The sequence below is a fragment of the Cebidichthys violaceus genome, unplaced genomic scaffold, assembly GCF_023349555.1.
Source record: "Cebidichthys violaceus isolate CVI_PGR_0920_01 unplaced genomic scaffold, fCebVio1.0.p SCAF_60, whole genome shotgun sequence".
Taxonomy (NCBI): Eukaryota; Metazoa; Chordata; class Actinopteri; order Perciformes; family Stichaeidae; genus Cebidichthys; species Cebidichthys violaceus.
The window spans coordinates 684857-697356 of NW_027176817.1; the positions used below are offsets into that span (position 1 = coordinate 684857).

Consider the following 12500-nt stretch of genomic DNA (forward strand, 5'->3'; position numbering starts at 1 on the left):
AACCAACACAAACATGAAAATAATTCCGCACTTGTTCACATGTTTTATGCCAAGAAAGAGTGTTTCAGTCAAACTGAGGTCTAAAATAAGGCTTTGGTCAGAAACCTTCTTCCTGTTGGTAACAATTTACAGGATTAAATGTAGAAAACATTCATCAAAGTACATTTGGGTTCTAGAGATTTTCCTCCAACAAGACCAAATAATAACAATTGGTCTGATGATCTTCATGTTTATTTGTTGTTAAAGTGTCTCATGTGGAGACGCTTTCCTTAGAGCTGTTTGTGCTTCAAGTCCGACAGCAGAGCAGCTTGTGGAAGACGTTCCTGAACTCGGCGTTGAAGGCAGTGTAGATGATCGGGTTGACGGCGCTGTTGACGTAGCCGAGCCACGTTACCATGGAGATGAGGGTGGGGCCGATGTCACACGACTGGCACAACACGTTAGTGACATGTACGACGAAGAAAGGCGTCCAACAGGCCAGAAAAACACCTGCAGAGACAGAGGACAGACTATCAGAGGGACAGCCCGTCATAATTATTCCTCTTCAACAGCGAGAACTTTATTCTTCTTAGACAACTTCTTAACATTCAGCTCAGGTTTGAGGTTCAGCAGAGATAAAAGAAGAAGACTCATGTAAATAATAAGACTGAATCATCTGCATAGCAACGAATAGTACAGGTCGTTTCAGACTGTAACCAAAAGAATAAGACTCGTATAAATACAAGACTGTATCATCTGCATAACAAAGAATATTACAGGTCGTGTCAGACTGTAACCAAGAGAATAAGACTTGTATAAATACAAGACTGAATCATCTGCATAACAAAGAATATTACAGGTCGTTTCAGACTGTAACCAAGAGAATAAGACTTGTATAAATACAAGACTGTATCATCTGTATAACAAAGAATATTAAAGTCTTAATTATGTGTAATAATGTTATGTAGATTTCGGTTGAGTTGATCTTTCATTCATTCATTGTTTATGAAATAAATGACATAAAACAGGTCCATGAATATACACAGATTATAGACGATCTGTCCAATCAGAAGACTGTGGAACACCTGGAGAACATAAACTGTCCTCCAGGGAACCAGGTCTATTTTTTTGTATTTTTTACATATTCTTTTTTACATAGTCTAAAACATTTCTGTTTCATGACCAACAACAGGAAGATGATTAAAAGCCGTCGTGCAGGCGTTCTTTACTCAGTGTGAGTGTTGTGAGTAAATGTGTCTCTGGTGTAAAGCTGCTCCTGAGACAGTTTCCACGGAGATAGGTAGAAGCAGTGTCTATTTTTACTGCGAGGATCACAGCTTCGCTCTGTTACTGTAACACATGAGAAACAGTGTGTGTCATTCTGCTGCATCTCACACACGAGATACAAAACATCTCCAGTTTCTCCATAATTATCCTCGTCAACGTGAATATTTAACGTGCGAAGAGACAAAGACGTTCACACTGTGACGGTTCTCAGGGTTCCAAAAACATGATTTCAATTTAAGAAAACAGTATTTTTTTCATGTCAGAGATTATTGCAGTTGGAAGCTTCTGTTTAAACTTTATTGTCAGGAAATGAAAAGGGACGATTGAGGCGAAGAATATCTCATATTCTCTGTTTTTAATAATATTATATATAATGTTGTGTGTTTTATCTGTAAACAGCTGAGACACCTCTTTTTTCACTTTGTGACACCGATTGTAGCAGGAACTACTGTCTGTCTGTCTGTCTCTCTGTCTGTCTGTCTGTGAATCAGGAAACTTTACAGGTGTGTAGTTGAGATCAAAATGAAAGTCAGTATTAGAGGAACAGGAAGAAGAAGCAGAAGAAGAGGAAAAGGAAGCAGAAGAGGAAGAAGAGGAAGAAGAAGAAGAGGAAGCAGCAGCAGCAGCTCTGGAAGTAGAAGGAAATGAGGAAGAGTCTCATTGGTCGGCGTCGTGTAGACGACTGAGACTCACCGACGACGACAGGAAGAACCTTCATGGCTTTCCGTTCTCTGCCGCTGACTCTGCTGCTCTTGCTGTTTCTTCTTCTTCTTCCTCTCTCTGCGGCGTTCATCTTCATCGGGCCGACGTCCGTGTCCATCTGCGTTGTCATCGGGTCGCTCTCCACGGCGACCCCCACCCCCTCCGTGGTCGCGGAGGGCGTCATCACGAAGACGGCGGATGGAGAGGCGGGGCTCAGCCCGGCCGGCTCGCGGTATGCGGCCTTCCTTCGATTGTTCGCCCGCCTCATCAAAGCCAAGCCGAGATGCAAAGAGAGGGCTCGACGACCGGCTCCACCGGCCGGCCGGTGCCGACCGCTCCATCGCCGCAGGCCTCGGAACATCCAATAATACAAGAAGAGCATCACAGGACACGGCACGAAGAACGAGCACACGGACGAGTACACCACGAACTGGTCGTCCTCCAGTCTGCACACGCTCGGGTCGCGACCCGGCACCTGGTTCAGACCGAAGAGGACCGGACTGGCCACGCCCAGAGACAGCACCCAGGTAGCAGTGATGAGGGCCAGCTGACGGACGCTGAACTGGTTCCTGTTGTACCTCAGAGGGACCACCACCGCTATGTACCTGAAACACGACACGGGACAGGTGAGTCTTTAAACAGACAAAACACGAGAACCTGAGGTGACTCAAAGTGTGTTCTTTAAATGTATCTCAGATCCAGGTTGGACCTTAGACAGACGTGTTGGACAGGTGGTGGACTCACCTGTCCACACTGATGGCACAAAGGTTGAGGATGGAGGCGGTGCACAGCATCACGTCCATGGTCATCAGAGCGTCACAAATAAAGGTGCTCAACGTCCAGACACCCAGAAACTAAACACAAGAAGAAGAAGAAGCAGGAGAAGAAGAAGATGGAGAAGGAGAAGGAGAAAGAGAAGAAGCAGGAGAAGAAGAAGGACAGACAGACACACCGAATGAACCAAATGATGAATCGTCCTCCCTGAACATGAATGTCCTCACTATACACATCCCCCCTTCTAACAGGTCCTCACATGGTAGGTTTAACACTAGTCCTCATAAACACTGACCTCAGAGTAGACGTAGAGTGGCAGCACCAGCACGGCCAGCAGAAGGTCGGCCACCGCCAGGCTGACGATGAAGTAGTTTGTGGCGGTTTTCAAAGAGCGCTCGGTGAGCACGCTCAGACACACCAGGACGTTCCCCAGGACGATGACCAGGATTAGGGGGACACCGAGGACTAGGGCCAGATAGTTGTAGTCCTTCAGGTGCATCTCACCTCGAGGGCTTCCAGGTGTCACATCGTCCATGACCGAGGCCTCGAACACAGCCGAACACAGCTGCTGGGTTTCATTTAACATCGTTTCTCTTCACTCATCACCATGACGTCGGATGGTTGTTGTTGTTTTCTTCTGCTGACAGAAAATTACAAACAGGGAAATGTAGTTTATGTTGATACCAGAGCATCAGAAGTGGATTAATCCTCCACTTCAATTCCTCTTATTTTTCTAAAAACAAGAGCTGCCACAATGGAAACTCTTAAATATTGGAGTGATTGTGTAAATATAAATAATTATTGTTTAAATAAGTGTAGTTTGTCAGGATTTACCATGACGCCCAGAGACGATATGCACCACCTACATCAACAGTTACCATGATCATCGCTGCTTGCAGCTTTAATTATCATTATTAAATATGAAGAGAGGAGGAACCACTGTGGTTATAAGGACCGAGTGTGGTTGAAAAGATAATGCAAAAAAACATCTGATCTAACTTTAGAAATATAATGAATAATATAATACTATCATATTTGATCATATTTGATCATTTCTATAAAACAAAAGACCAACCAGTTCCAACTCACTCAACACATAGCTCTGAAAGTCAACCTGAAACTGAATCAAAGAAAGAAAGAAGACAGCAGTAGAAAACATGAGCGATTCAGACTCACAGTTAAAATGTCCTCCCAGATTCTCCACATCACGTTTTCTCTTACTTTAGTTTCTACGTTTTGAGAAAGTTTTATTTCTCCAGTTTACAATCACAGATTTTACAATCTGTACAACATCCTCGCTCCTCAGACATCCTCCTTATCTCCTCCTGGTTCTCCTGATCTCCTCCTATTTCATCATTGTCTTCGTCCTCCTCTTTCTTTGCTTCTCCTCGTCCTCTTTTCTGCTCTGAAGTGACAAACTTTTTTCTTCTGGTCTATAAAAAGATTCAATATCCAAAGACTGTTGTCACCTCTTCTCTCTCTCTCCATCTCTCTTCATCTCTCTCTCTCTCTCTTCATCTCTCTCTCTCTCTCTCTCTGTCTCTCTCTCTCTCCGTCTCTCTTCATCTCTCTCTCTCTCTCTCTCTCTCTCTCTCTCTCTCTCTCATGCTCTTTATTGCAGCTCTGTGATTGGCTGACAGTCAGTAGTGGTGTAGAAACCCTCCCCCCTCTCTCTCTCTCTCTCTCTCTCTCTCTCTCTCTGTAGTTTTCTTCACCTTCTCTTCATTCAGATTTTCCTCTCTTCTTCTGTGGTGTTTCTATCTGATGAAATTATGGTTGTTCTGGTTATGATCCACCGTTACACACAGAATAGTTTTTTGACAGGAGAATCAGAGATCTGTAAAACATCTGTACAACGTCTGTAAAATATCTGTATAACACCTGTGAAAACTCTGTATAACGTTTGTAAAAAAAATGTAAAGGTCTGCATAACATCTCCATAACGTCTGCAAAACATCTGCTGAAAGTCTCCATAACGTCTGCATAACTTCTGCTAAACGTCTGCATAACATCTGCTAAACGTCTGCATAACTTCTGAATATTGTCTGCATAACTTCTGGTAAACGTCTGCATAACATCTGCATAACGTCTGCATAACGTCTGCTAAATGTCTGCATAACATCTGCTGAACGTCTCCATAACGTCTGCATATTGTCTGCATAACGTTTGCTAAACGTCTGCATAACATCTGCATAACGTCTGCATAACTTCTGCATAATGTCTGAAAGGTGGATGCTGGATATAACCTGCTAACTCTAGGTTATGGCTGGTTACCTCCATGTTACCTTACAGTAGATGAATAAAGCAGTAACCTTTGACTTCTTGTACCTTACTGTTGGTAGTTCAGACCCGTCGTCATCAGAGCTTCATCATGAAGCTGAGAGTCTGAACACTCAACATGATAATGAACTTTATAAGCATAAGAGAAAGCAGCAGAAAGGTTCTTTTATTAAGACTCATAAATTATTCACTCAGATCTGTGTTCACATTCAAACTGTATTTAATTATGAAAAGCACTCGATGGCTTCATTTCAATAATTGATTCTATAATTATACTGGAGCAATGAAAACACACACACACACACACACATATATATATATATATATATATATATATTATAAGATCAGTCACATAATTGACAGGAACAACAAACCTTTGAGAAAAAAAGACGTGTATTTGTTTATTTCTTCTGATTGGATACAAACAAACTTTATACGTTCAAACACACTCCTGTTTAAAACCCAGCTGTGTCTGTGAACTACAACATCCAGGGTGCATTTCACTAACAAACATCCAATCACAGAGCTTCAGATTGTGAGTCATGAAGTGTGTTTGTTTTATTATTTAGTTTTCTTATTTTAACTGATTCTGAACGTGACAAAGAAACTCTCCAGTATACTTTAACCATCGTACTGGTTTAAATGGTCTGTCTCTTAGGACTACAATACCCATGAGCCTCAGCCACTGTGGTCATGGAGACAGGTTGGAGTGATGATGATGATGATGATGTAAACAGCTGCTTTCCGTCACTTCTTTCCGTTGCCAAATGGGTCGGTGGTGAGACCGCCCGCCGTCTCGTCCCCGTGCTGAAGGGAGGAGCCAAGGTTCGCTGTCAGACAGGTGGCGAGGAAGCACCGTGCGTCATTACTCCTGCTGACATGAGAGACCACAGGTGAGACAGGTACAGAAGAAGACCACAGGTGAGACAGAAACTGAAAGAGACCACAGGTGAGACAGGAACTGAAGGAGATCACAGGTGAGACAGGAACTGAAGAAGACCACTGGTGAGACAGGAACTGAAGGAGATCACAGGTGAGACAGGAACTGAAGAAGACCACAGGTGAGACAGGTACAGATGGAGATCACAGGTGAGACAGGAACTGAAGGAGATCACAGGTGAGACAGGAACTGAAGAAGACCACAGGTGAGACAGGTACAGATGGAGATCACAGGTGAGACAGGAACTGAAGGAGATCACAGGTGAGACAGGAACTGAAGGAGATCACAGGTGAGACAGGTACAGAAGAAGACCACAGGTGAGACAGGTACAGAAGAAGACCACAGGTGAGACAGGTACAGAAGAAGACCACAGGTGAGACAGGTACAGATGGAGATCACAGGTGAGACAGGAACTGAAGGAGATCACAGGTGAGACAGGAACTGAAGGAGACCACAGGTGAGACAGGAACTGAAGGAGATCACAGGTGAGACAGGAACTGAAGGAGACCACAGGTGAGACAGGAACTGAAGGAGACCACAGGTGAGACAGGAACTGAAGGAGATCACAGGTGAGACAGGAACTGAAGGAGACCACAGGTGGGACAGGAACTGAAGGAGACCACAGGTGAGACAGGAACTGAAGGAGACCACAGGTGAGACAGGAACTGAAGGAGACCACAGGTGAGACAGGAACTGAAGGAGATCACAGGTGAGACAGGAACTGAAGGAGATCACAGGTGAGACAGGAACTGAAGGAGACCACAGGTGAGACAGGAACTGAAGGAGATCACTAGATCAATATCTGTACAGGTGAATAATATCTGTACAGGTGAATAATATCTGTACAGGTGAATAATATCTGTACAGGTGAATATGTGAATATAAACGTACATGAAAGTAGAAACAGAGAGCTGGGTCATCGTGATGTTTGGAGGGAATCTGAGGAGGAAACAAATTAAGTATCATTCTTGTGTACTATAGTGTATTATAGTGTAGTATAGTGTATTATAGTGTAGTATAGTGTATTATAGTGTATTATAGTGTAGTATAGTGTATTATAGTGTAGTATAGTGTAGTATAGTGTATTATAGTGTATTATAGTGTAGTATAGTGTATTATAATGTATTATAGTGTATTATAGTGTAGTATAGTGTATTATAGTGTAGTATAGTGTATTATAGTGTATTTATCGTGTATTATAGTGTATTATAGTGTATTTATCATGTATTATAGTGTAGTATAGTGTATTATAGTGTATTTATCGTGTATTATAGTGTAGTATAGTGTATTATAGTGTATTATAGTGTATTTATCGTGTATTATAGTGTAGTATAGTGTATTATAGTGTATTTATAGTGTATTATAGTGTATTATAGTGTAGTATAGTGTATTATAGTGTATTATAGTGTATTATAGTGTATTTATCGTGTATTATAGTGTATTATAGTGTAGTATAGTGTAGTATTGTGCAGTATTGTGACCTTGTGATGTCGTCCTCGGTGTTGTTGACGTGTTGATGAAACTCAACCCTGAAGACGAAACAAACATTGAACATGTTTTATTATAATTATCATAATTAAGTCTTTATTATCACGAGATGTTTTCTAACCACGTCATCATTTAGTCAAAGATTCTGAGCTTCTCTTCATATTTTGTGTCTCATGTTAGAATTATGTTTAAAATCAAGAAATGATTTGATATCTCCGTCTCATAACTTCATGTTTCTGATAATTACATCATAACGACACATTCATTATGATGTAATCCAATAATAAAGTATGAGTTTGAGCTTCAGCAGACAAAGAAAACACATAAAGATCTCATTATGTAATGTTTTAATCATCAGATACGGCTCACCTGGTGGAGTTTCCCTCGGTGACGGTGCTGTCATCAGAAACATCATCATCATCATCATCATCATCATCATCATCATCATCATCATCACAACTACTACTATTATATTTATAACTTTTCTGATATTGTTGTTTCCGTCTCACCTGTTGACAGAAGGAGGAAGAGGACCAGCAGAGACAGAGACCACCATCATCATCACCATCATCGTCTTCATCATCTTCATCACAGAGAGAGCAGCAGCCTGAACAGACGGACAGACGGAGAACGACGGCTGTATTTATAGAGTGAAGAGTGAAGAGAGTGAAGGCCAACAGTCATCTGATCCGAGACACCACCTCCTCCACCTCCTCACAACAACATTATAATACATGTAATATATATACATATATATTTATATATATATATATATATATATATATATATATATATATATATATATATAAATATGTTGTGTAAAAACCCAATAAATCGGTATGAATAAAGACATTTGTCCACAAACAGGAGAAGCTAATGAACAGACGTTTATACATGTGTTCATGTGTTCATGTGTTCATGTGTTCATGTGTTCACTGTCAGCTGATCTCAGGTCACAATGAAGCCGTTTGTCTTCATCTGAAGGTCTCTGCTAGCGATGAAGGACGTTTCAATATTGACTCTTCATCACTTTATCTCTTCGTCACTGAGCCGTCTGCAGCTCCAGGGTTAAGGAAACACAGTGAGTCTGTAGTGTATCTGTTATCATTGATATTCATGTGGTGTTGAATACACATTTAATGTCATGATATCTGTCTTCTGATGTGTTCATGAACTCTTCATTATCAGCTAGAAGGAGCTCATATGATGATGTCGTGGCTCCAACACAAAACACAATAAAGTTTTTATATTATGTATACTATATTTATATATATATATATATATATATATATATATATATATATATATATATTTATAATATATATTATAAATATTATATATATTTATATATATATTATAAATATATATATATAAATAATATATTCATATATATAATATATATATATTTTATATATTTATATATCTTCCAGCCTCCACCAGGGGGCACTAAATCCCCCCCCTCGCTGCTCCCCGGTAGACGGTGTCTTTAACGCTTTCACGTGATGGAGGACCGGAGGATGAACGGAGCTCCGTCTCGGTCGTGATGAACTCGTTCTACGGCTCCGACTCTCCCCGACACGAGGAGCCGTGGGCCCGCTTCTCCTCGTGGCTCGAGTGCGTGTGTGTCGTCACCTTCGACCTGGAGCTCGGACAAGCCATAGAGGTGATGGGAGAGCGGTGTTAGCTTAGCATTGTTAGCATCGGGCACCAGACTCCGTTCACAAAATAGCGGATTGTTGTCGTTTCTTCTCCGTCTCGACTAATGCAGATTTAATAAACAATCACATGTTGAGACATTATTGAGGTTGAAGAGTTGATCTACTTCAAGCCGAAGTCAACAACCACATTTCCTGTTGACGTCGGCTTACATCTTCTCCTCCAAATATTTATGAATTATAATGTAAATCCTTAAAATGTCATCAGAGTGTTGTGTGGATTAAAGGGGGCGTCGTTGTACAAAAAGTTCAGATTTTGTGAAAACGACTGATATTGAAATGTTGATGTGTGAGCCATAGTGATCACTATACCCTCGTGATGTATTAACTTAAACATGAACACTAACAGACGTGTTACGACTTAGCAGGAGGTGATTACGTGTTAAATCTGCGTGATTGTTAATGGAGTCTGGTGTGAGTCTAAAGGGTTCATACTGGTTATTGTGACACTTTGTACCAGACTCCATCAATAGGTTGATTGATTATAAAACTGCATTAAATTAAGTTGTCTGTTTTTGTTTACATCAGCTGGTGTATCCTCAGGATGTGAAGCTCACAGAGAAGGAGGTAATTCATTGTTTCTACACATTAATAATATTTATTGATTATGTCTATTGATTGGTCGTATTTGTTTGTTTTTGTTGTCAGAAAACCAGCATCTGCTACCTGTCCTTCCCTGACTCGTACTCAGGTAAGTCACATGACACAGAGTGGCGCTTCACACAGTGAGACTGAGGTCACAGGTATTTACTTCATTTCCCAGGATGCATTGGGGATACGCAGTTCAGCTTCAGGTTACGACAGTCGGTCGGTCGAAGAGTGTCGAGGTTCAGAGAAGACGTTTACAACCGAGAGGCCCCGCCCACTCTCCAGGTATGATCAGTGACCATGTGACTCTTATTGATCAGTGACCAAACAGACTTTTGTAAACATTTACAGTTTGTGTCTCTTTGTTTCCACAGACTGAAGCGTCACATTTTTTTGGTTACGTCTATTTCAGACAAGTGAAGGATGTTTCTGTGAAGAGAGGGTACTTCCAGAAGGTCAGTTACCAGTTCACACCTGTTCACACCTGTTCACACCTGTTCACACCTGTATCACACCTGTATCACACCTGTATCACACCTGTTTACACCTGTATCACACCTGTTTACACCTGTATCACACCTGTTCACACCTGTATCACACTTGTATCACACCTGTTCACACCTGTATCACACCTGTTCACACCTGTGTACACCTGTTCTCATCTGTATCACACCTGTTTACACCTGTTCACACCTGTTTACACCTGTTCTCATCTGTATTACACCTGTATCACACCTGTATCACACCTGTTCACACCTGTTCTCATCTGTATCACACCTGTTTACACCTGTATCACACCTGTTTACACCTGTATCACACCTGTTCACACCTGTGTACACCTGTTCTCATCTGTATCACACCTGTTTACACCTGTTCACACCTGTTCTCATCTGTATTACACCTGTTTACACCTGTATCACACCTGTATCACACCTGTTCACACCTGTTCACACCTGTGTACACCTGTTTACACCTGTTGTTTACACCTGTTGTTTACACCTGTTTCACACCTGTTTACACCTGTTTACACCTGTTGTTTACACCTGTATCACACCTGTTCACACCTGTTTACACCTGTTGTTTACACCTGTATCACACCTGTGTACACCTGTTTACACCTGTTCACACCGGTTTACACCTGTGTACACCTGTGTACATCTGTTGTTTACACCTGTATCACACCTGTTTACACCTGTTCTCATCTGTATCACACCTGTTTACACCTGTTCACACCTGTATCACACCTGTATCACACCTGTTTACACCTGTATCACACCTGTTCACACCTGTTCACACCTGTATCACACCTGTGTACACCTGTTCTCATCTGTATCACAGCTGTTTACACCTGTTCACACCTGTTTACACCTGTATCACACCTGTTCACACCTGTTCACACCTGTGTACACCTGTTTACACCTGTTTACACCTGTATCACACCTGTTCACAGCTGTTTACACCTGTTCACACCTGTTCACACCTGTTTACACCTGTTGTTTACACCTGTATCACACCTGTGTACACCTGTTTACACCTGTTCACACCGGTTTACACCTGTATCACATCTGTTCACACCTGTGTACACCTGTTCACACCTGTATCACACCTGTTCACATCTGTATCACACCTGTTCACACCTGTGTACACCTGCTTACACCTGTTTACACCTGTTGTTTACATCTGTATCACACCTGTTCACACCTGTTTACACCTGTTGTTTACATCTGTATCACACCTGTTCAGACCTGTTTACACCTGTTCACACCTGTTTACACCTGTTGTTTACACCTGTATCACACCTGTATCACACCTGTTCACACCGGTTTACACCTGTGTACACCTGTTTACACCTGTTCACACCTGTTTACACCTGTTTACACCTGTATCACACCTGTTCACACCTGTTTACACCTGTTCACACCTGTTTACACCTGTTGTTTACACCTGTATCACACCTGTTCACACCTGTATCACACCTGTTCACACCTGTATCACATCTGTTCACACCTGTATCACACCAGTTTACACCTGTACCACACCTGTGTACACCTGTTCACACCTGTATCACATCTGTTCACACCTGTATCACACCAGTTTACACCTGTACCACACCTGTTTACACCTGTGTACACTGATTAACCATGTGATGTTTGTGTCTCAGTCTCTGGTGTTGGTGTCCAGGTTACCGTACACTCACCTGTTCCACTCGCTGCTGCAGATCGTTGCACCTGAGTTCTTCGAGAAACTGGAGCCCTGTCTGGAAGCAGGTAATGATGTCATGCTGACATCATAATCGTGGACGAATCAGAACAATACTAATCATGACGTCACTCTGCTGACATCTTCACCTGGCGTCTGTCTCTCGTCCCTCACAGTGTGTAACGGGATCGACCAATGGCCTCCACCTGTACCTGGACTGACCCTCAACCTGCCTGTGATGGGCGTGGTCTTACAGGTGAGGGGGGCGTGGTCTCACTGGTGAGGGGGAGGAAGGGGTGGGGTCATACAGGTGAGGTGAAATCATCAGTGGAAGTGTCATATATTGTGTTATAAAATATCTGGGGTTGTGGACATAAAAACTACAGTCCACTACGACTCCCAGGGTGCATTTCACCAGCAGACATCCAGTCAAAGAGCTTCGGATTCTGATTCTAAGTCTTCTCCATAGCAACACCAGCTGAGGCTCATTGGTATTGCTTCTCTGTTCTTCTGATATTTAACAGTTTATTAACCTTTTTTATTTTATT

At 42.0% G+C, this 12500-nt stretch overlaps 3 protein-coding genes across 6 annotated transcripts in view; 1 reads left to right on the forward strand and 2 right to left on the reverse strand.

Annotated features, from left to right (window-relative positions):
* Positions 1-6: 6 nt before the first annotated feature.
* Positions 7-4248, reverse strand: drd4-rs (dopamine receptor D4 related sequence). 2 transcript variants are annotated; one of them, XM_068734024.1, is made up of 5 exons: positions 3919-4248; positions 3038-3379; positions 2713-2822; positions 1960-2573; positions 7-489 (listed from the first exon to the last, which is right to left on the reverse strand). In XM_068734024.1, exons 2-5 carry the CDS (start codon positions 3326-3328, stop codon positions 287-289), a joined length of 1218 nt encoding a protein of 405 aa, XP_068590125.1. In that variant the 5' UTR covers positions 3329-3379; positions 3919-4248; the 3' UTR covers positions 7-286. The 2 variants fall into 2 exon arrangements, with proteins under 2 accessions (XP_068590125.1, XP_068590126.1); XM_068734025.1 differs by having other exon boundaries at positions 3038-3382.
* A 1180-nt stretch (positions 4249-5428) lies between these two features.
* On the reverse strand, positions 5429-8038 carry zgc:193726 (uncharacterized protein LOC561161 homolog). Of its 3 annotated transcripts, none has more exons than XM_068734027.1 (5): positions 7960-8038; positions 7820-7846; positions 7444-7491; positions 6854-6901; positions 5429-5893 (listed from the first exon to the last, which is right to left on the reverse strand). In XM_068734027.1, the coding sequence occupies exons 1-5, from the start codon at positions 8031-8033 to the stop codon at positions 5770-5772; spliced, it is 321 nt and encodes a 106-aa protein (XP_068590128.1). In that variant the 5' UTR covers positions 8034-8038; the 3' UTR covers positions 5429-5769. The 3 variants fall into 3 exon arrangements, with proteins under 3 accessions (XP_068590128.1, XP_068590127.1, XP_068590129.1); XM_068734026.1 differs by having other exon boundaries at positions 5429-5896; XM_068734028.1 differs by lacking the exon at positions 6854-6901.
* A 906-nt stretch (positions 8039-8944) lies between these two features.
* dennd6b (DENN/MADD domain containing 6B) overlaps positions 8945-12500 on the forward strand; it is an 8538-nt gene continuing 4982 nt past the window's right edge. The window contains exons 1-7 of the mRNA XM_068734036.1: positions 8945-9113; positions 9694-9732; positions 9814-9856; positions 9929-10038; positions 10128-10208; positions 11915-12020; positions 12129-12208. Of these exons, the coding sequence (XP_068590137.1) occupies positions 8994-9113; positions 9694-9732; positions 9814-9856; positions 9929-10038; positions 10128-10208; positions 11915-12020; positions 12129-12208 (579 nt within the window). The 5' untranslated portion in view covers positions 8945-8993. The remainder of the gene's footprint in view (positions 9114-9693; positions 9733-9813; positions 9857-9928; positions 10039-10127; positions 10209-11914; positions 12021-12128; positions 12209-12500) is intronic.